The 24,090-nt window shown below is 37.9% G+C and overlaps 1 protein-coding gene across 10 annotated transcripts in view; it reads left to right on the forward strand.

Moving 5' to 3' along the window:
- The window catches only part of esrrb (estrogen-related receptor beta), a 50,328-nt gene extending 35,584 nt beyond the window's left edge, over window positions 1-14,744 (forward strand). For all 10 annotated transcript variants that reach the window (XM_046856215.1, XM_046856218.1, XM_046856221.1 and 7 more), the window contains 2 exons: window positions 9,133-9,402; window positions 11,805-14,744. In XM_046856215.1, coding sequence (XP_046712171.1) covers window positions 9,133-9,402; window positions 11,805-12,049 — 515 coding nt within the window. In that variant the 3' untranslated portion in view covers window positions 12,050-14,744. The remainder of the gene's footprint in view (window positions 1-9,132; window positions 9,403-11,804) is intronic.
- Window positions 14,745-24,090: the final 9,346 nt, after the last annotated feature.

The raw sequence follows: 24,090 nt of genomic DNA on the forward strand, positions 1-24,090 counted from the left end.
TATGGCAGTGGAAGGAATTACAGTAAACCTATGCGAATGTTAATTAGAATGATCCAGTATTTCATTCCACCTTTTATGTTTCAGCACCTGTCCACATTACACAAAATAACGTTTAATATGGAGATTATATATCTGCTGGAATCCACATTAAAAAGGGTCTGTTACATTTATACCTTCTGGCTATTATATAGTTCATACCAATAACCATGATAATTATCTGTGCAAGGTTTTAACATTTCAGTTATAAAAATCAAAAAGTGAAACCGACCAACAGAAAGACCAATGCACAACTCGGTTACGTTTTTGGGGAGATGGTAATCGGTAAGCTCAGTGAAATGTTATCTAGTAAGAAGATTAAGAAGACTTTGATCCCTATTCAGTCATTCTTACAAATGCACACACACACACACACATTGCAGTGCTGTGTCAGCGCAGAAAAGTTTAGCAAAAAAGCTTAGCCACAGATCACTTAGGACCTATATATAGAGAGAGATATAGATTATAGATATATTATATTTTCAGTTTTGTTGTTTCAAGACACTGGAAATCTAAAATTATCTGAATCCAGGTTTCGTCTTTACAGACTCACACAAAATGTCCAGAAATGTTTTTTTATTTTTATCCTATATCTCTGATAACATTTAATTTAGTATATGATATATTTTGGGGGAAAATAAAACCATGTGCAGTTTTTGCTAACCCAAAACATGGTACAATGATTTTATATAATACAAAATGGTATTTGTTGTAGTAACTGTAGGCCAAAATGAAAAGATGGTTAGATTTAAATTTACATAGTGCTGTCAGTCGTCTCCCCAGTGACTTTGTGTTGCACATGGAGGCTGATTGAGTTGGGTATCGTTGTTGTATCGCTATGATTCAACCCCAACAGCGAGCAGGCAGGCGGTGGCTCCTCCCCACTGCGAGGCTACTGATTACATTCTGATAGATTTTCAGCCCTTTGGCAATGGAATTAAAAAAAGATTAACAGTTCATTATAAAGTGGCAAACATTGATTAGGACGTTGACAGATGGCCAATGACCAACATCCAAAGGTAACAGTTTATATGTCCAGAAAATTGGCACTTAACTTCCTCAATTGATTTTTCATTGTCCATTTTGTGAGGATAACATTTGAGCAGTTTATGAAAAAGTGGCAAATTTCTCTAGAATGGTCCTATCCAGCAGTAATCTCAGAGTGCTTGAGAGATGCACATGGACAACAGCAGTGTGTAATCATCTAATTTTATAGCATCATAACTAGTACATTATTAATATTCTACTGCTGTATGTCATCCACCAGATATACATAAGTGCATTGCATTTAATTGTACAGATCAGGATCAGTAGATTCCCCAATACTCTCTCTGAAATTTCTTGCTACACCATAGGGTCAGTGATTTTAAGAACAGTTAAGTTATTGCTGCTAAATTGGGTTTTATAAGCAAAGGGGAAACATTTGAAGCAAACAGTTACAACAACAAGAAAGCATCGGCCTGACATTAAGGATTTGTTATCATAGAGAGTGTGCATACTTTGAATAAATTCTAAGCAGAAAGCCTGGGTTAGTCTTTAAGTTAAAACTAAAATAACTAGCTTTTCCAGAAAAAGAATGCCTACCTTTTTTTAATATGTTTATACACTTTCTATCTTCCTTGTCACTTATTTGCCGTATTTATTATTATATGATTGGCAAAATTAATAGCTTGTCATGCAGAGTTTATCTACAGTGCATTATGTTTGTCACATTTATTATATAATTAGTTTTTTTTACACAGTTCTGTCTGTCGTATCATCTAAATATCCTGGATAACAACTATATATAGTGAATTCTTCCCCAATCTGCCATAAATTGAATTGATTATTAATCCCTAAGTTGAACAGCTCAGCACTGGTTGACCTGGCAATGCGAGAGTGCACTCTGTAAATAGTTTGAGTGACGTCTGGCATTGCTGTGCTTATTAAGGTCGATGTGTGGGAAATGTTGACAGATGGCTTTTTTACTCCCAAGGTGCTAAAGACCTTTCACATACATGCGGCCATTGCTTGTTCTTCTCCATCTCAAATTTCACATTGTCCAACTGACAGAAGCATTACTGTAGTTACTTACAGCCCGACACACTATAAAATGCAATCTGGTTACCGATTTGGATAAAGTACAGAGAAAGTCAACGGCTGAAAAAAGAAATCCTCTCTAAGGGACCTCGTAGGCTGCTTTGCTTTGGTGAACATCGTAAGCACGGAAAATAGAAAAGTAGTGGCAATGCTGATATTGCAAGAACTTATCACAGCGTCAGTAGTCAGATTTCTGTGGCTGGAGTGCTACACTGAATGTTAATGTCATATGCCATGGTTTGGAATAAGGCTTTACACTCTGCGTGCAACCCAGTTGCTTCATCATATTAGACAGCTGTTAGTCTCCTGCCTCCAAGCCCCAGATTCAGAGGGCAGAATTTTTCCACTAGGGAATTCTGGCCTGAGAGAGTCTGCAGAATTGTTTCCCACATGATCCTGCTGCAGCCACATAGTAGCTGTTCTTGTCCTGTGATGCATCTCATTTTATGAGCGAGTTTTTGTATGAACTTACACATTTTTATTTTTATTTTTTTTAATGCAATGCTTCGTACTTTCTAAATCACTGGAAATTTGGCTAAAATACATAACACAATTTAAAGGTTTCTAGAGACAGAAATTCCATAGTCTTCATAGGTATAGAAAGCTGAGAACCTTATTAAAAATGATCACCTCTCAAAGCTTACAGCTATCATATCTCAGCACACACCTCATGGCACAAGATTACTCCTATCTTGCCCCCCCGTTCTCCCCACCCACCCAAAGCTCGCTGTTTTCTCTTTGCCATTAAATTGTGAAATCTCCTTACTGTGTTGCAGAGGCTGATCCCTCTCAAGCTGTGTAATCTCCTTGTAATGGAGTGTGAATACTGCCGGCCGATAAATCAGCACCTCATCAGCGGCCTTTATTAAATATAGACACCAACAGACAGGCCTTAGTATATTCAATTTACCCACTGACGGAGGCTTTAGCAGCCCAGATCAAGATGGATGGAGCAATCAGGTGTAGGCCCAGGCCTCACGCCCAATGCTTGAGATGCAGCATGCAGGGATGGAGATTTGAAGGGGGGCTTCCGGGACCATGCAAGGGACATCTGCTGCTCTGGGCGGGGTTACGCTCAGAGAAAGGGCAAGATCTATTTTTGTTGTGTTAGCGCTGTCAAAGCAGAGTTTGTTTATGTGCACGGGGAGGGAAATGTGTGGGCGTAAGTACACATACCTCCTGTAAAAACCTTCACAAAATCAAATACTTCTCCCTTATCCATCAGTCAATTAAATTTACTTTTCTGTCTAATGCGTTTATGTAAAGCAACTTACAACCAATACCTGATAAAATGCTTCGCAGTTAAGGGTTGTTTCTGTATTGAAGTACCGAGTAGTGTCAACTTGGCTTTGCTGGGATTTGAACTTACAACCTCCTGATCAGTAGCTTGGACACCACAAATTCACACCTTAGGGCAATTTACTGAAACCCAACTACACAGTATCTCAATCTCAGGACCGAACACTGGACCCTGGTGCTCTTTAGAATAAGCTTAACTTAAATTAATTTTTAATTCAATTAGATTTTTTTTGTTGGTAAGAACAAAACATCAACACATTGCAGTGGGTCTTTTTTGGCCAGACCTTTTACACAGTAGTCAATAGGACATGGCTACTCATTAGCCAGTGAATCTGCTCAGCAGCAGAAATAAATGAAGTGTAATTACATGACTGATTAAGGATCGTCTCTTCCTTGTCACTGAGCTAAACAGAGATATATAATGTCCAGTGAAGACAGTGGCTCTCTGGGGAGGACTAAGTAGCAGTGGAGTCAGGTCAGAAGGTCAGAAACAGCAGATTAAGACAAGGGGATTACTGTATTTAACATTACGAAACTTCATATCGTTCACACTCCACTGGCCAAATGACCCATCATCGTGGCATGTGCTCATGTCTAATGGGCTTCTTATCATTTGAAGCACTGATACTGTAGATCTCAGCTTGAAGAGGCTTTCTATTTTAATGTATTCTGGCCGAACAGATCTGTATGTCGACGCTAAATAAATGTCAGAGCCTTGTTTTGTATTATTACAATGCTTAGTGAAGGGCAAGAGTTTAAAATATTTTATTTGGACATCTTTCTTTGGCGGTTTATTCGTTTTAGAAAATAACTGAAATTCAATTGAATGTGTTGCATTTATTATGGGTTGAAATGCAATTTGATCAAATCTGATATGCGTCTAGCTCCTCTACTGTCTCTCTGAACAGACTCGCATCAAATTAAGCATCATTAGTGATAGAGTCATGCAAACTGCAAAAGAATGGTTAAGAATAAGAAGAGGAGGCTTCATATTAATGGCTTTTTACTCTCTTTAGGATTTTTGTGATCATTCGTTTATGTTTGTTTTCCTGTTGTTTACGCATTACTCTTACCCAGCCCGATGACGCACACATGCCGTACTCCAATATTATATACATTTATATAGAACGTGACCTCAACTTAAGGTCAGTGGAAATGACAGAGGCTCATTTAAGTTTAAAAGATTGAAAGCATAAACAAGTCAGTCGACGCAGTGACATGCAGGTGAAACAGGGAAGCTCAGCAGGCAGCAGACTCCTTTTGGAAATACAACCGTGGGGAAGAGCTCTCGGCAGGTTATGCCTTCGATAGCTGATGGCTAAAGCCAACATATAAGACTGTATGGCTTGTCTCTCTGATTAGAAGCCATGATAGAGCAGTTCTGTGTCTAAAGTGCTGGAAGTGAAGCCTTTTCTCTTTTTTTATGGCTCTTTTTCTGTCACTCTAACTCAGTAATTTATCTGTTTGCTTTGGCTTTTTTTGCGTTTCTCTTTTTTTTTCCAGCATAGCTCTTAAAGTGTGTTGTGCATTTCCTTCTCTCTGTCTCTCTCTCTCACTCTCTTTCACTCACACACTCACTCTGTCATCAGATTGAGGGTGAAATATGAGGGGGTGCAGCTGGAGGGGGCCACTATACCTCGTAATTACATCTCCTTTTATGAGCACTGCTAATGGCCCTCAGGGATAAGGAAACAATAATAAATTAATATGAATATTAAGTTCCGCTCAACACGAATGTGCAGTACTTAATTTCAGCCTCTCTCCTGGTGGACAAAATGACAAAACGCATCCTGCTGATTGATCACAGGATGAAAGTTAAGTGCAAATGCCAAATCATGGCTTCTATATCTTTGGAAGCTATTTTACATCTGATACAAACAGTTTGAACGACACAATTCGGATTCACCCAAGCATTTATCCTGTGTATCCAATTTTTGTCAATACCGCGCATTGTGTTTACTTTAATGTTCATGTTGTAGCAAATGTAGTTAGCAAGTCTGTCTGCCTAAAAAGAAATAAACATCAGCAGTACAGGATTTGACATAAATTCAGGAGGGCATGAGGTCAAGGAGGAAATACAATTTCATATATAAGCTTGTAAATGTGTTAGGATTAAAACTTGCTGTTTTGCTGTTATTTTATTTATAAAGGACTTCTGGGGCTATAAAAGTCTTTCTTCTTTTTGCAGAGCTGAGGCTTTTACCCCGTTTCAGAAACGTTGACTTTGACTCAGTGGGCATGAAATATGTCACTGAGAGCCAGCCAAGCCTGTCTTTGTTATAGCTGCTGTTTCGAGCGATGAGCTTTATTGAGCTGCATAAAAACAAGCTAAAAACTGATTACTTTTTATACTAGTGTTGAAGACAGACCCGCACGGGGGATTCGTTCACAGACTTGATAAATTGAGTTTTCAAAAACATTTCAGCCTTGATATGAAAATGTGTGGTATGTGAATGGGCATCTCACTCGGCTGAGCGCTAAGATGATGATGTTACAAGGCAACTAATACATTTGTAAAAAATATACTAAATGCTATAATAAAAAAAAAATCCAGCATATAATATATTGATATAATACTAATAATAAATGCCTATATAACCTTGATAGGTTAAGCCAGACTCTCAAACTATCCTGAGGTCATGGTATATACTGGGCTTGTTTCATGCTTTTTGCATCAGTTTATCAGTGTATCAGTCACTAGTTTCTAATTTAAAATAAACTGAATATCAACTGAAAAGACTCTGATATTAAAAAAAATTTGTTTGTGGTATTTGCGTAAGGTGAACCATTTTCAGCGTGTGGAATGAAGTTCAAAGTTTTAGTCTTGACTCATTAAACATTTGTCTGATAAGCACATAAAACCTTAAAAAAAAAATCCAGATTTTTGAAAAATAATTATTTTAAATATATGATTTTTATTCTGTAACATTTTATAAGATCCATGCAACATTATATAATTGTATTACCTTCACTGCTGACAATTTTTTTTTCCTTTTCATTTTTTTTTTTTTTTAATTTAATTTTTTATTTTTTTACCTGAGGACAATGTTTGTTACTGAAGGAAATTGCTTCTAAAACTGAGATGATGTGCATTACATTACTGTCTAAAGCTAATGTCTATCGACACTAAGCACTCTGTTTGTGAATTTGCCAAAGGCATAGACGCAGCAGCTAGGCTCTCTAGGTCAATATTGTGTCATGTTTTGTCAAAGCACACAGGGGCAGTTGGTTGGAAATTAAGATGTAAATATTGATATTGCATTAGTGCAGGAATCGCCAGCTACTCGTGCATTTCAGCAAGGCTCTGCGGAAGTGCCCAGGCCCGAGCACCATTTGACCTAGAGAGTCGGAAAGTCACTTCATTACTTGATTAAATTGAGTGGAAAAAGGCGAGAGGCAAAACACAAGATCCCATTTGGAGTGATAATTCAGTATTGTGGAAGGAACAAGAGCGAGAGAGAGAGACTGGGTGGGCAAAACGCACCGTTCCGCATTTCACCGTCTCACAACAAACCGTAACAGACGATTAAACGCCGGGCCTTTCAGTGTGTGTAATTGCTGGCAGCCGAGTGTGATGGGTGTGTAGAGTTGGATGTGTGGTGCTCAAGGGATGTTTTGTTGTGTTTTTGTGCATGTCGAACATTGCACACCCTCGCTTATCCTGTCAGGTCCAAGGAGAGCAGCATGGCTCATTGATAAGCCGTCTTAGTGATTGTCATGCAAAGTTCATGTGCTGATAAATTTGTGTTGCGTATGCATTAAAGATGTAACGCAGTACCACTATCTCTGTTTTGTGCTCCAGATATTTGGATTTGGATTCAAACCTTGTGGCCTTAACTGGAAGGGTTTTTGTATGTTTGTGTGTCTGTTTTTATATATATATATATATATATATATATATATATATATATATATATATATATATATATATATATATATATATGAAACATACACGTTTCTGTGGATCTTTCTGACAGCTATGCACTTCCTATGCTTCCATTGATAATGAGAGAAATCTGTTTCTTTCATTATCTGTTCAGTTTAAATAAGATTGGGTACATTCCCAGTATGCATATACACTGCACGTGTGCGATTGTTTTATATCACAGCACCGACCGATAAAAGATGCTTAGCAACCGTTTAGACATATTAAGTGTTTAATCTTTACTCTTCAGTTAGTTGGGCGGATTTATGCGTTAAGTTTGTTGTCAGGCTTCCACTCTGTCTTTTCTTTTTTCTCTTTCTGAAAAAAAAAACTCCACTCTGGCCCTATTGATTCCCTTTCACATTGTGAGGGTCCCTGAGGCGCTGATCGCAATCTGTTAATTAATGTATCCCCCAGCACACGCAGCTAGTGTTCGCCCCTCTGATAAGGGAAATTAAACACTCAGGTACCCCCTTTTTTTCCCTTTTGCCTCTTCTTCTCTCCTCCATTCTGTCTCTCAAACACGCTGCCACCACTCCAAAGTGTCACACGTGGAGCAGATAAACATCACCCTCTTCAACTCTTTCTCAATCAAATCATTTATATGAAAGCGGGAAAAACATTGGAGGCAGGTATTGCATGTGACCCAGTCAATACTGTAATCTATCACCTTCCTAATCACGTGGTGGCAGACAGGACTGCAACAGTAAACTTGTAAAAGCAATCATTTTAATCATCAGATGCTGCAACCAGCGCTAATATACTGTCAGGATGGAGATGCCTGGCAGGCACTGAGTGAAGGGAAAGAATAGAAGGGAGGGGGTTTCGATGCTGCCAGAGGGCTGTGAAGAGTTTATCGACAGGTGAGGGCAGAGGGAAAAAGGATGAGATGGTTATCAATGCATCCCCATGACACACTGCCTTTAGCCACTTTGAAATCAGTTAGCTTGCTGGGGATTAGTGATTTGCCTCATTCAGGAATTATTATTTAATTTATAACAGCACAAAATTGTAGTTCTCAGACTGAAGTGCTTGTCAAAAAGTTTTTTTTAATGATTGCCAGTTTTGGTCCTTCTAGATCTCCTGGATTTGATGATGTCACTGAATGTGTTTTAAAAGAAAGAGATTTACAGGGAAGTCACCTTGCTAGACTATTATAATGACTAACACATTAGTTACAAAATATGAATGCTTTTTGTAGTTGAAGTTGTTTGTACTTTTTTTTAATTCTAATTAATTTCTTATTGATTAGAATAAAAAAGAATTTATGGTTGTTTCATCCATTTATTTAATTATTTTCAAGTCACAATATTAATGCTATTAAATGCTTTTAGGCCTCTGACAACAGACATGGTTTTTTTTGGGGAAAAAAGAATTAACTGACGGTTTCAGCATCAAATGACAAAATAAAAATGACTAGATAAAAATAAATACAATTAAAACAGAGAAATAAAAAAAAAAAATGACCGAGCAGCTTTCATGGCTTAACTGTAGTGTTCACAATTTTTGACTTCTAATTACAGTGATGAGAAAAAAAGTTTTTATTCTTTCTTAACAAATGCAGCACCAAACTCTAACGAAATGTAGTTTGAAATGAAAAAAATGACAGAATGTAAGAAGACACCTTTACATCGTCATAACTAAATATCAGAACTGATATGAGGGACAAATTAACCATGTTTGCTAAAAGATGTAGTTTTTGTTTTATTCTCTGTGCTGACTACGGTATTCTTTTCAGTAATGTCGGCAACTTTGGAACAAATTAAACACCATGTCTCTTTTGTGTGCCTCAGGTTTTTCCAGCTTGTCACTAGGAGATCAGATGAGTCTACTGCAGAGCGCTTGGATGGAGATTCTGATCCTGAGCATCGTCTTTCGCTCGCTGCCCTACGAAGACGAGCTGGTTTATGCCGAGGACTACGTGATGGACGAAGAGCACTCCCGGCTTACGGGACTGCTGGACCTTTTTGTCTCTATCCTGCAGCTTGTGCGCAAATACAAGAAGCTGAAGGTGGAAAAGGAGGAGTTTGTCACACTCAAGGCCATTGCTCTCGCTAACTCAGGTAGATCTGATGGCATAGAATTCCAATTTGTATCATCTAAGGAAGCTTTAATATAACAGAGAATTCTAGAAAATATGGGGATATTTTACCATTCCAGGTTGATGCAGATATATAGACTGTGATTATTTATTATCACAAATGTATTAGATTCATTTTCATGTTTCTGTGTGGAAAGCATGTTGGTTGAATTGTTGTTTAAACTCCAAAACTACCCTGAGAGATGCACCAATTTAAACAAAATAACCCAAGAATAGAGTTCATCCTGAACGATCTCTTATCTGCTCCATCTTGATGTGGCCTTCTAAATTGATACAGCTGAGATAAACATGAAGGACACACAGAAAGAGAAAGCGGACGAGGGAGGAGGGAGCATTTAATTGAACGCCTTCCGTGTTGTGCCATTCCTCCATTCGCTCTTTCTCTATCTCCATAACTGTAGCCACGGGGCCCTGCAGCCACAGGAGATAAATTTAGCATTTCATTAGGAGCGTAGGGGCTGTCAATAAAATGTGTTAAGTCGAATGGAATGAGTATCAGGGAGTGATGGGCCTCGTTTGTTCCAGGGAAGAAGACGAAGCGCCCGTATTGACAGCATGCTTTTCAGAAGGCACGGTCTGTCCCTCTCTGATCAATGTCTGGACAGAGCCCGCAAGCAAGCATTCTCTATCCCCCTATCTCCCTCTATAGCTCTCTCTTCCTCTCTCTCTCTCTCTCTCTCTCTCTCTCTCTCTGCCTCTCTTTTTGTTTGCCGGAAAAAAGAAAAATGCTGAGGGTGGGCTTTGCTTTACTTTCGGATGACAGACCTTTTGCAGAGAGGTGGGGCCGGGAGGATCAGGATGGGGGGAAGAGCAGAGCATGCCGAGAGCTCAAACAAGGGCTCTGTGCAAAGGCTCTCATGGGAGTGCCTCTGTCTGACAGCTGTGAAAATTCATAGCGATTGATTTTGTAATTAGCAGTTTATCAATCGGATCGACGCGGCCTCTCTGATGGATTGCAAGGAAATTGTTTCTTCAAAGTTGTTTTTTTAATGCTCCCCATACACACTCTATCTCTTGGGCACAAAAATACGAATGCTCCATCCTTTATTTCTATCTGTCCTGCTCTGGCACACACACACACACACACACACACACAGAGACAAAACACACACACACACACACACACACACACACACACACACAGACAAAAAAAACGCACACACCTTAAAGATGTGAGATTCATGTGAGAATAAACTCTCAAACATTGTAGAATATTTATATGAAGGCAAATAGTACAATCTCAGTATTATACATGATGTGTTTAGATCTCACATATAAAGCCATTAAATGCCCGTGCTTGTCACTGTCATATACGAAGACTAGAAAGACTAACAGTATAAAATCGCTTTCTCAGAACAGTTTTTTTATTGGTGTAATCCAAAGGCTTTCACACAGAGTTGTTTCTCCCACCGACTGTCATCACTTCACTCTCTTGTTTCAAAAACTTGTTTCACTAATGGTCAGACTGAGAAATATCTCAAGGTCTTGGGAATGCAGCTGTTCCACTCAATGAATTTTAGAATTCTGAAATCTGTTTTCTTTTTTATTGTCCCACATGGTAAAATATTCACCAAGGTGAAATCAGCCAGGCAGCCAGTCACATCCCTCATCTGAGGTGTCAGACGCCCCTTAACAACTGCTGTCTCTGTGTCCCTCTGTGTCCCCCTCGCACTCACTCTCTCCGAGTGTGTCTGTGTGTGTGCATATGTGTGTGTGAGTGATGATACAGAGTAAGGTTTAGCCTTATTATTCTGCCTGTGTATTTAGTTATGTAAAAAAATTCAGCATTTTACAGAACAAAAGAAAATACTGGATTAAACATTTCTATATTAGTCAGAGCCAAAAGTCCTGAGAGAATCATCTAAAATTGGTAGACATGGTGTTTCATGTACTGCTGATTGCACTGTGATCTCTGTTTCCTGTGATAGCGCAGGTCAGGTCTGCTGTATAGACTCTATACTGTATTTTATTTGCAATATTTCCATAGCCTGGTTCTCTTAAAAAAGTAATACTTTTTTTCCCCCCAATTACAAATCACAATATTTAAGACATTTAATAAAGAACACTACTGGAAACATAAATTGATTAACGTAATTTATGAATATTAAGGACATTTATTGGCAGAGAGAATGTGATGTTTTAATTGATTTTATTATTATTCTGATTATTGTTATTATTACTGAATTTAAGTATCGGTTAAGTAAAATTTTGAGTGTTTTTGTCATTTTTGTTTTGTGATATATACAACCATTATTGTTTTATTCATTAAATTTGTAATTTCATGTCTGTGACGTCAAGGCAGGGACTATTGCAATTAGAATGTAGTGTTAATGAACACGTGTTGTGTGTGTTTTCTGTCGTTAGACTCCATGCACATAGAGGACGTGGAGGCAGTTCAGAAGCTGCAGGATGCTCTCCATGAAGCGCTTCAGGACTATGAGAACAGCCAGCACACGGAGGACCCGCGGCGGGCAGGCAAGCTGCTCATGACCCTGCCCCTGCTGCGGCAGACCGCCACCAAGGCCGTGCAACACTTCTACAGCATCAAGGTGCAGGGCAAAGTGCCCATGCACAAACTCTTCCTGGAAATGCTGGAGGCCAAGGTGTGAGCAGGTCAGGCTACGACAGCCAGGACTTTAAGAGACACAGTAACTGAGGAGAGACAAGAGGAGAGGCACACTGTTGATTAAAAAGCAGGTTACAGACTCACCTCTCTCCCTCTATGTCTTTTCAAATCCCTGTCTCCCACTATCTCTCTCATGGACATGAGATGTTTTTAAAGAACAACCTTTAAAAAAAAAATAAGCAAAATGGAAAAACTCAGTATAAATATAAATGATGAAGAGTTTAAAAATATATAACAAATCCTATGTACTTGTACAGTAATGATTTTTTTTTGTTTATAGTCCGTGATTATGTACGAAGAAAGAAATCTCTCTAAGTCGGAGCGTTCTCAATGAGGTGGTCAAGCTTTTTTTTTTTTTCTTTCAGTTTTTGAAAATCTAACTCTATACATGTCATGATTAAATCAGAACCAGTATGTAACGTGGAGCATCGCATGTCAAACACGTGATTGTTCAGCCCCAAGGACTCGTCCAGGACTTGTAAATATTCATAACAGGGCGATAAAATAAGGACTGGCAAACATCGTGGAAAATGGCAGCCATGTTGTCTTGCTCTGCTCAAAGGGATGAGAAGACGCGTAAATCATAAAATGTGAGCTTTTTTTTTCACTTGAAATGTGAATATACCTCTTTAGAACAGTGAACCTGCAGCAAGGATTTTATCATACCATGTACAGGAAGTGACACAACTGGTAAACATGTTTAAACAAACTAGTTGAGTCAGGTAGCGAGTCATCTTACTGTGTAGTAACTCAGCAATAAAAGGGAGCTGATGGTACAGATCTAATCGAACTGCTTCGCAATGCTGCTGCCATTAGAACTGATTTCATATTACATTTCATACATTAGGTGTACAAGTGAGTGCATTTCAGCAATAAATCGCACCACTTGCCTGTTGCACTGTGCCCATTTGCTGATGGTCGTTAGCATTGCTGATGTTTCCTCCAGCCCAAATTTGGTCAGCGGTGTAAGCTGGTGCTAAATGTTAGCTGGCAGGCTGACAAACAGACCTGATTTGGGCAGAGTGAAAGATGAGTGAGGAATTGGTAGGGGGTTGGCTGTGGAGAGGGGAATGAGGTTCAGAGGAGGAGGTATTAAATGATTTATGCCAGGTGGCGTAAGTCCAGGAGATTCCATGTTCAAACAATCAGAGGCCCATACGTCAAAGAAACTATTCTGGGTGCGTTAAGCCGCGGGTAAAGCCGCCCCACACAGAGGAAGAAAGGTGCCCGGCATCTGCTCAGCCCGTTTTAGAAGTGACCAAGACTTTTTTTAGTCACAACACTTTTATAGCAATGTATCCAAACGAAGGTGACCAGCAGGTGCAGGTTTTTCACACCAGCGATATTTTTAGGCCTGCAAAGGTGGCAGAAGCCTGAAGAATAGTGTGTGCACACATTGAGGGCTCCTGACCCCATGTTGACACAACAGCACTGATGCATTGATTACTAAAAAGGGCTTTGGAGCATAAACAGCTAATTATCCTCCTAAACCTCCTCCTCGGAAGGTTTCCAGCTATGCGAGTGGCCTTGAAGGTTGACTAGAAACCACCTGCATCACTCTATTCCTGTCTGAGAGCAACGTCGGAACAACTGTGTAAATTGCGCTTGGAAGAAAGGCGCCATGTTGTTTTGTTTGACCTTTGTGGTGCATGATTGGAAATGTAGTTCAGTACTTTAGATTTCTGTCAACCCCTTTTCCTCCATTTGAGAGAGTCGAGACGGAAAAGAATGGCTTATACTACTGATGTCATTTTATGTGTTGTAAATTGTGGCACTGTTGCAATTTGATACTGTGATCAAAGGAACTGACATAGTGAAACTCTCTCACTATGTCATTGGCCAAGGAGCATTCTACTGTTCACTCATTGGCTACTTAATGGAGAATAGGCATGTACCTGTTCAATAAAACTGTTTAAACTTGAAGTGGCCACAGTTCTGTGTACGGAAAAGGCTCAGCCAAGCAAATAAGGACAATGTAATACAGGGCATTTTTCATTTTATTGTGCTGACAATGTGGGTGACAATAAGGACCAATTCTGACTACAATCATGCTGTAACTATTCCTAAATCACTCAGTACTGTTGTTTTGTTTGATTTGTTTCCATACTGCGGTTCATAAATTGTGACTCTAGCATGCAGATTGACTTTTCTCTGTGGTTAACTCTTCCAGTTTTGGCAAGACAGCTATACCTATAAACATCTTTGTGGTCTATCTCTATGTACCCTACTTACTTGAACTACATGTACCACTCAGCTAACCACCTCACCATACAAGTCTGTTCGAAAGTCATGTTATCAGCACATGCATTTTGAAAGCCCAGTGTGAGCTTCATATACACTGTATCTCACTTGTGTTGTTTAGTTATTCTTGTATTCCACATCAGTTATTTGTGAATGAACAATTTTAATGTGAAAAACAAAGAAACAAACAGATGTTCCCACTCTAAGCCCTTTAAGCATGCTCCAGTCAGAATTGGTCCGCTGTGTTCAAAATGTCAAGAACGAAAATGGATTTTATTTTCTCCTGAAATATATTTATTGTGTGTATTATATCAATTTGGTCGCACTGTACAATAATATCTCTGATTGTTCATTTAGGAATTCATGTGTCACATTCTTTTTTGTTTTGATGTCAAAAAATGAGAAAAAAGGAACAAAGAAAAGATATACTCCCAAAGTACTGTGGCTGTTTCTCTCATGTTGTTTTGAACACACACCAGACACTGTACACAATGCAGCACAAGCTCAGTGATATGGAAAGGCCTGGGACTGTCCTCAAAGCATCAGTGGGTTTTAAAGGGTTGACTGAATATGTCAGCACAGATACAGTTGTCTAATACGGCTCACTTCAGCCCGGGCTATAGATTCTGCTCCAGAGATTCTTACTTTTCCTACTATAGCCTAGCACTCCTGCAAATTCACATTTCACAAGAGCCTGACTATTATAAAGGATAGTGATGACCTTTAGCTTGTCCATTCATTTTAAAAGCTCTAAAAGTGTGCAGGACCTGCAAAGCAAATGCTGTACAGATGGAGGATGATCAAGAGCGTGCGTGTTTCTACAAATTCTGACTAAACAGACCTGCACTGTAGCCCTGTGTTCAATAATAATAGTAATTGAAAAATGTAATACCACTTATTACCTGTATCTTTAGCTACCATTGAAGTTTGGGAGTAAATTATTTATGGTTAATATAACTAATTTTTTAATACAATCTCATTCTTCTTTTTTATATCAACCTTATTCGATACTCGAACGTATTTGTCACCAGTACTATTGGTCTGCAGCTTATTTCGATTTAAGGCTTAAGCACTAATTGATTAATCAAGAAATAAAATCTCTAAATTATCATTAAAATATTATGCAAAATAATTTTTTGGAAATGATCAAGTAAACTCTTTAAAAAATAAACAGTCACATGCTTATCCATCGTGGATTCAAATATGTACTGTAGAGCTATTAATTAAACGCGGTTTGAAAAAACAAAAACAAATGTGAGCTATTAAAAAATTAAACGGAACCATATTTTAGTAGTAATATACCCTGTGTGTGTGTGTGTGTGTGTGTGTGTGTGTGTGTGTGTGTGTGTGTGTGTGTGTGTGTGTGTGTGTGTGTGTGTGTGTGAGAGCCATTCTCAGTGTTAGGCCTTCCCTATCCACTCATAGATTACCATTCATCAGGATGCAGTCTCCATCAGTATGTGTTCAAGGCCTTTATACTTCCTAACTGAGCTCCATTATTCTCAGTGTTGATGATGGCCAGAGAAAGAATTGCATGTCAGTGTGAGTGATTGGGTTTGAACTGAGCTGCAGTATACACTTTGCATAAAGCAATGGCTCAAATTACACTTAGGATTGAAAACGGAGCGTGCGAACGTCCCCCGAGAGCTTGTGGCACAGAAATAAAATATAAGCCTCACTCCTTCATCAGTCTCTTGCTTTTCACCTCCTTGTCTCTGCATCCCTGCCACATTTCTATTCTCTTTTTAATGTTTTTATTCATTCACTGCTACATTCATTTGTTGTGTTTTTACGAAGTAAGGATGTGAGGAATGTCCTTTTCTCCAGTTTGCTGCAAAGAATAAGAATCGTATTACTTCAGACACAGTGGTGTTTGCTTTTACTCCTATACATTTAGACATTGTCCACATAATTCTGCACTAAGGAATACAGGTCTGTGTGTATTCATGGCAGAAAGACATGCAGCAGAGTTCTTTTTGTCAAAAGCATTTGGATAAAGTCTAAACAATGCTGAAGTTGGCTCTAAAATTGAATGAGTACAATGAGTTCGAGTACAAATATCTGACAGCCCACATTAAATATAGCACTTTATAATGTAGTAAGTAAATAAGTTTTAATTACATAGTTATAACTACCAATATTTTCCCTATTAAATTATATTTTCAATACAGTGGTACAAAAATATCCAAGAAGACTAAAAAGAGGGTGTCATTATTTTTCTAAAATTAAGGAAGCGTGTTAGAAGAAAGAAAGTTCAATACAGCTAAGGCTGCAGAGTGGTGCAGCAGGTAGCACTGCCACTTCACAACCCCCGAATCCATGGTTTGATCTCCGGGTTCTTGGGTTTCCTCTCACCTCCCAAAATCATGTAGTAGGTTTGCCCCTTGGTGTGTATTTGTTCTTGTTTGTTTCCCCTTCATTACCCAGTGTTCCTAGATGGGCTTCAGATCCAGGAGAAGGTGATTACTAACAATTAATTAATGAAAGAATAAATGTAAGATGTATATCAGTGTAAAATTACATTAGTCACAGTATATCAGGAAAAGAAAAAGATGACCTGCAAACCCTACATACATTAATAATAATAATAATAATAATAAATAATAATCAATTTTACTAACATAACATATATTCTTATTCTCATTAAAAAAATGTTTATTATTATATTTTTTTATAAAATGTTTATTATATTAATAATAATAATAATAATAATAATAATAATAATAAAAAAAACACAGTTAACAACACATGCAACATGCCACATTTACATGTGGGTAAGTTTATTATTATTATTATTATTATTATTATTATTATTTACAATTTATATACTTTTAGTATAATTTCATTTAACTAATGAACTTATATTATATATATAATTGTATTATTTAGTATTTATTTGGAAAGTATTAATACTATATTTTACTATATTATCATATTTCCATTGCATTATAATTTTCCCTACAAGTAAAATCAAACATTGTTCTTCTCTTCAATGTATTAAGCAGATAGAACATGTGCTCAGATGAAGAGAAGCAGCAGAGATGCACAAACACACTGGTGGAGCAGAAACAGAAAGGATCTCTCAGGGCTCAACACTCAGGATGGACCTGACCTTTTCTGCATGTCAGCCAAAGGTTAGAAATCTCCACTGGCTGTAAAGGAAATCCACGTTTGCTGTTACTGCTGGACATACTCCTAAATTCAAACAGGATCCTAGGGATGATCCCATGAGAGGCTGCATGACATTCTTATGAGCCTATAAACCCTCCTTCTTGTTCTGTCTATTTCCGGTACTTTCACTCAATAAATTTGACATTTCTTAATAATTATATGTAATTCCTACATCCTGAGGCGCTTCAGTATGTTCAACAACTAAATTATTAAAGTGTTATTGCAGATATGACAAAAACACATACATGTGCACAGCAAAGGTTGCCAATTAAAGAAAAAATACACTACACAAAGCCAGAAGCTAGAAAAGCTTCAATGAACTTTACAATAGATTCCACAAGTCTCTAAAATTTTACAAATATCTAACAGAAGATCTTTCCAATAATGATGTGCTATTATATTTGTAGAGAGCGCTGTCTAATATCTCATTCCAAAACCTCTCATAAGGGTTCAATTGGGCTGCAATCTGGTGACTGCGAAGGCCATGATTTGATTTACATCATTTTCAACTCCAACAAACTGCAATCTCATGTCCTGGTGATGGAGCTGGGGTCATTCTGGTAAAAACCACTCACATTTTTTCAGATATCCCTTCCAAAAATGATTCAGAATAACGCCAGTTACCAGCTAATTGGCTATCCTGATCTAGTGACTAACAGGCAACTCAGTGTATCTACCGCGAGAGCATGCATTTCATATTCAATCTGTTTCATGTTATTTACTTTAACCAATCCAAAGGTGAACATGGCCCATATTGTCATTGTAAATCTGACCTTATTCAAGAGTGAAAAGCTGAAAACACTATGGCGCACTTTGTCTTTTACCGAAGGGATCAAAAATCGTAAATACTGACCTGCTTACTTGTCTTGAGCTCATGGACTCATACTTTATGCCGTATAATGCATATGGCCAGCCATAATTCACACATTTATATTCATAAATGTGATTTTGTATTTAAAATACGACCTATAAAGCTTGATATATGGAAATTGACAGATCATATGTGATTCCTGGATTAAATGTCTTATAGATCACATGGTTTATGTCGTTCCGCCCCCCCTCTCTCGCTTGCCTTGCCTGAGAATGGAACCTTGACCATGCAAGTAATTTACAGTGTTATGGGATGAGTGCAAAACATGCTGTAAATAAATAAGAGTCAAATCCATTTTATTTTAGGACGTAGGGGGAGATTACACACCCCACCACCTCCCAAACCCACCAACCAGCCCACACACACACAAACACCACCACCACCACCACCACCACCACCACTTCCTCACACTGATGCCCTGCAAATGGTGATGTTCCGTCACAGTTCATGTCAGCATATCATTGAGAAAGGGAAGGGCCCACAAATGGGCCAGAGAGCTGAAGTGTGCGGTCCATTTGCTAATTTCAATATGATCGCCGTCTGCACGGGAATGGCCTTGGGCGCACTGCTTCTGTCTCCTCGCTGTCCGCGACGACCTTGTTTCTGAGAGTGAGACTTTCATAAATAGGCTGCACTATGCTGGCCACATATCCACTACACCCAAATCCCATTTTCTGTCTATAAAGCATGGAGCAATGCATTCTGGGGCAGTCTGAGAGGTCATTCCCAGAGTCAACATGGATGCAAGAAGAAGAGGGCACATAAACCTACAAACATGAATTTATTATATATATATATATATATATATATATATATATATATATATATATATATATATATATATATATACACACACACACGCACACGTTGTCCAGCAAATATGGGTATGCACATATTTAAATATACAGTACATATACATATATAGTACACTAAGTCTATTCCACTATTCCACTCCTGTAGCTCAGACAAGATTCAGAACCTGAACAGGTCGTTCAACCCTCAACTGTTATCACAGTAAAACTTACCTTGACATCTGAAGGCTCTTTGTGCTTTATAAAGGGAGAATGCAGTCGAAAGTGTCTTTTACAATGTCAGTCTGCCACGGCACAATACAGAGATACAGAGAATACCTCTGTCTGTCCCTTACACTGATCAATACCAAGCTCCTGCAGCTGCTGTGTCTGCCTAATGGCTTTGTGTAGTTAAAGCTCACATATCGGCAGGCATTTTGGGGCTCTTTTATGGAGAATTAGCATTGTCACTTCTCAGCTAATTGAGAATGGTTAGAGCATGGATTATTCCAGAAAATATCAATTAGACAAACAAAGAGAATGCAAAGGTGATTTTCCATTATTTTTTTTTTTTTCAAAGTCACTGCAGTTGTATATCAGTGTCACTTTGCCTTCTGTGTCTATGCAGTGTAAAAGATAATGCATTCACCTGCATGTCAAATTCTGTATTTTTACTATGATGTGCTTTCTGAAGCATTTAACACTAATGCTGTACCTACCTAAAGGCATTTATCAAACCCTATTCTGCACCATGTGCTCTTTAATCCACTAGCAATAGCACAACTTGACTTATTGTCTCTTAAGATACAGAGAAGATGAATTCTTAAGTCTTTGTCTTGTCGTGGAATGAACTTTTTCTGGCTGTTCAAACAGCGAGTCAGTGACTGTCGTTAAAACAAAGACTGAAGACGCAACCAAATACACACACAAACACACATAACTTGCTGCTGTTCTAACAACGGTTTTTTTAATTTATCTTAATGACTTTTATTTTTTTTCCAGACACTACAAATGAACTCTAAAAGTCATTTCGGATAAGTGTGTTTGCTAAGCGCTGTAAATATGTTTGATGCAAAAAATCTAATACTAACAAGGAAGTTTTGGAAAATACACACCACAACATAATCTCGATCATAGAGCATGTTTCACACAATTGAGAGCCCATATTGTCCCATCTGTTTCTGTAACTTTACAAGCCTGTGAATTCTGATTAAAACCCCTCCAATTAAAGCCTTTACTGTCACTGCTGCTTTTGGGTGTATATTAACTTCCCTTTCTACCCCGAGTACGAAGCAGACATCTGTACACAGGAGAAAATATTGAGAGCAGAAATATAATGTGAGAAAGCACTGAACAGTCCAGTCCACACTGTATTTTTATAATTTGATTTCCCTAGATAACTAAATTAAGTCATTCTGCTGCAGGGGATCATGGGTAATTGTAGTTCTCTCACTTGTGACAGTCTGGAGTGTTAAGTAAAGAATAAGAAGACAACTGTTTGGAGTGCATTGGGTGCAAGTGGCTTGGATTTCTGCTCCTATTTGCTTAAGGACAGGTAAGCTGAACCTTGAAGCTGGATTGCATGCAGGACAGAGGGGTGTAATGTATTCTAATGAGAAGAGCTCCATCTATGGACCACCTGTTGAACTGCACTTCACTTTGTAGGCCTAGGTACACATTCCTTCGGGAAACAAATGAACAGTTTAAATTAATACCATTTTATATTGTTTTCGTGTGTATATGTGTGTGTGTGTGTGTGTGTGTGTGTGTGTGTGAGGGGGTGTTAGAATGTATCCACTTACCATATTAAAGTGCTGAATTTGATTTTTTTTTTTTTCAGGGCTTGTGATACCATTTATTTGTAATCTTATTTGTAAGTTTTAGCCATTACATGAAAACGTTTAGGAGGAATTGCGTGTCACGCGCAGAGATAAAGGAAGATTCAGCACTTTTGATGATATGTGGTTACATTACGGCTTTCAAGGCTGGGCACTGAGTTAAAATGTCCCAGTAACATTTCCTTTTATTTATATCTGTAGACCTTGGTTGGGGTAAATGAGTTGAGACAAAAAGAGTGAACGAGAGTCTGGGGTAAGAACAGTTTCTTTAATGAGGAGGAGACGCACCATTCCACATCCTCACCGAGGTTTCCGGTAAAATGGCGCTTTTCAACTCAGGTTACTCAGTGTCCAAATTCAGTGATATTATCCTAAATCTTGACTCTTCCAACCGTGTCTGTCAGTGGTCTGATAGGAGAAATGGTTTATTTTTGGTGCGTGTTTGTGTGTGTGTGGTGAGAGAACATCCTTCCCTAAGCATGTGAACATTAGCAGCTTTAGCAGGCCGAGCCATTGCCTGTCACTTCCTCAGACTCGTTTCCACCCGCCTGCTTTAAATTTACTGCCTCCTTTAATATTCTGTCATACTTAAAGTTTTATTGCTCCATTTTTACGACCGTATCCTTATGTCCCGATGAACTTTTCTATGCAAATCGCTTACTCTCATCCTTTCCCGCCTACACAAAAGTTGTATCGGTGGTGTTTGTCTTTCGTTTCCGTTTTGTTTATGAGGAAGATGAGGAGATGCCATTTTCAATCAGAGAGAGTTTCTGTGTGGCTGTTTTGAGGGAAGCTGACATACATGTTTGTATGGCTAGCGACTTTGTGTCTGTGTCTGTGTGTGTGTGTGTGTGTGTGTGTGTGTGTGTGTGTGGTAAATCACATTACCTCAAACAGTGAATTAATTGGTTTTCCTTGATACCCATGTCTGAAGCTTGTCTGAAAGCTCAATCTGATGCAGGCAGACAGCAAGTTTATTCTTACTTCTAAGTAAAACAGACAGTTTGTGTTGTGCTGCATCCTAACAAACATTTAAACCTATTTTGACAGGCTAAATACTTTTTTAATTTAACTTGATGAGTTACTTTTCAAATGTAGAGCTATTTCCTAATGTGACAGTTTCGTGATTATAATGTAACAGTGATGGTAACAATTTACATTATTTAATTAACATTATTTTCACAGCTGTACCAAATCCAAAATACTAAATAAATCTGCATCCAAAGTAATGTAAGTAATATATGTATGTATTGTTATATATCTGTGTGTATGTTAACATGTTGGTCTATGTATGTAGTAAACATGTTAACCTAAATGAGTATGTCGGTTAGTATGTAACGGTAGTATGTTACATGTTAGCTTAAATGATAAATGGTAATGAAATACTTTGGCACAACAACAAAAAATTCATGTTTATTAAAGATTTTTCCTAAATGTTGGCACCTTCCCGTGCTCCTGCCTCCTGTGCTGGTAAGGGCCAGTAAATATTTTGTGCTAAGGGACATTCAGGTATTACTGATCATTTCATTTTACTCACTTTAAACGTATTTCATTGCAATGGTTATAGTGGGTTCTTTGTCCATTTTTTACTATTTTATTTGCATGAAATAAAAATATATCAATAAAAGGTGCTCTTTTTGTGTTCTCTAAGCTGGATGAAGTAGAAAGTCTTATTTAATTCTTAAATCCTTTAATATTTAACTGTAAAATGTTTTTCAGTTTACAAATTAAAGATTACAAAATGTTTTTATCTGGTTAAATATTATATATATATATATATATATATATATATATATATATATATATATATATATATATATATATATATATATATAAGATTAAAGTCTACAGGGTGTCCCAAATGTTTTAATACAAAGAGGTTAATATTATTATTATTATTATTATTATTATTATTATTATTATTATTATTATTATTATGAAAATGTCTTCCTAAATTTCCATACTTCATAAATATTGAGTACGTATAGTCTATAAGTATTCTCCTGGCTGGACTGGGAGCACGGTCGCACGGTAGTGTAACTTTAACAGGAAACCTGGTAAACACATCTCACACTGCCAACCTGTGAACCAGTGCGTGTTTTACAAAAATATGACAATTATGTAGAGGATGTTAAATTTAAAAAAATAAAAATAATAATAATTTCCCTTATGAGACTTTTTGGACACCCTAAAAGCTGAAAAGTGATTTTTACTGAAATACACACAAATATTTAAAGAATTTTAAATTTAACAATGCATTTATTTTATGTTATGATAGAAGGTTATTCTGAAGTGCCAATAATCCGTTCACCATAATCCTTGTCTCTTATCTGCAAACTATTTGTACAGTCATTTGTATGGAGTATATCACCACTGTAGTCTTAAACTGTGTTTGAGATGCGACAAAGAAATATCGGGGTATTACATTTAAAATTGAGCATACAAGCAGGCACCCTGTGTACATGCAATCAGGTTCCTGTAATTACAGTGGTCCTTGTTATTTATTTATTTATTTTCCCTCTTTACTTTTTGCAGTGTTGGACCGTCTCAACCCTCTGAGTGGAGAGTGCCCTGGCACATTAAGTTCTGAGAAAGCTAATTGCAGCCAGCAGGCTCGCACCACTTTTCTCCACCTCATTTGTCAAACTAAGTCTCTGTTTTAACTTTGTCGATTTCTTCCTAACCCCTTCCAATTAAAGCCCACTAAAGCTCGCCATGGGAGATAGAGAGAGGAGAGGACAGCTGTCCCGTGTTACAAATGACGGTGGCTTACTGTCTACCTCAGTCACCAGGAATCCATGACATCAGCACTACAGTGCCCTCATTGTGTGTTCAGTAGAGGTTCGGGTCTTCGGCTTAGACTGCATGAAACAATTCGAAAGAGGAAATGTCTGGCAAGCTCTGTTCTCATGCATAAAAGTACTACTGTTATTATGTTATAAACAGGATGGATGGCATCCGTCACAACACTATTGATTCAGTTTAAGTAATGTCAAATTATTTATTTTTGTAAATTGTTCTTTTTGTAAAATTGTAACTGGATTATGTAGAATTATTGTGTGTGACGAGCGGGACAGATGGTAAAGTGTGATGACTGTGTTTGTCTGTACAG

This window comes from Silurus meridionalis, chromosome 8, assembly GCF_014805685.1.
Source record: "Silurus meridionalis isolate SWU-2019-XX chromosome 8, ASM1480568v1, whole genome shotgun sequence".
Taxonomy (NCBI): Eukaryota; Metazoa; Chordata; class Actinopteri; order Siluriformes; family Siluridae; genus Silurus; species Silurus meridionalis.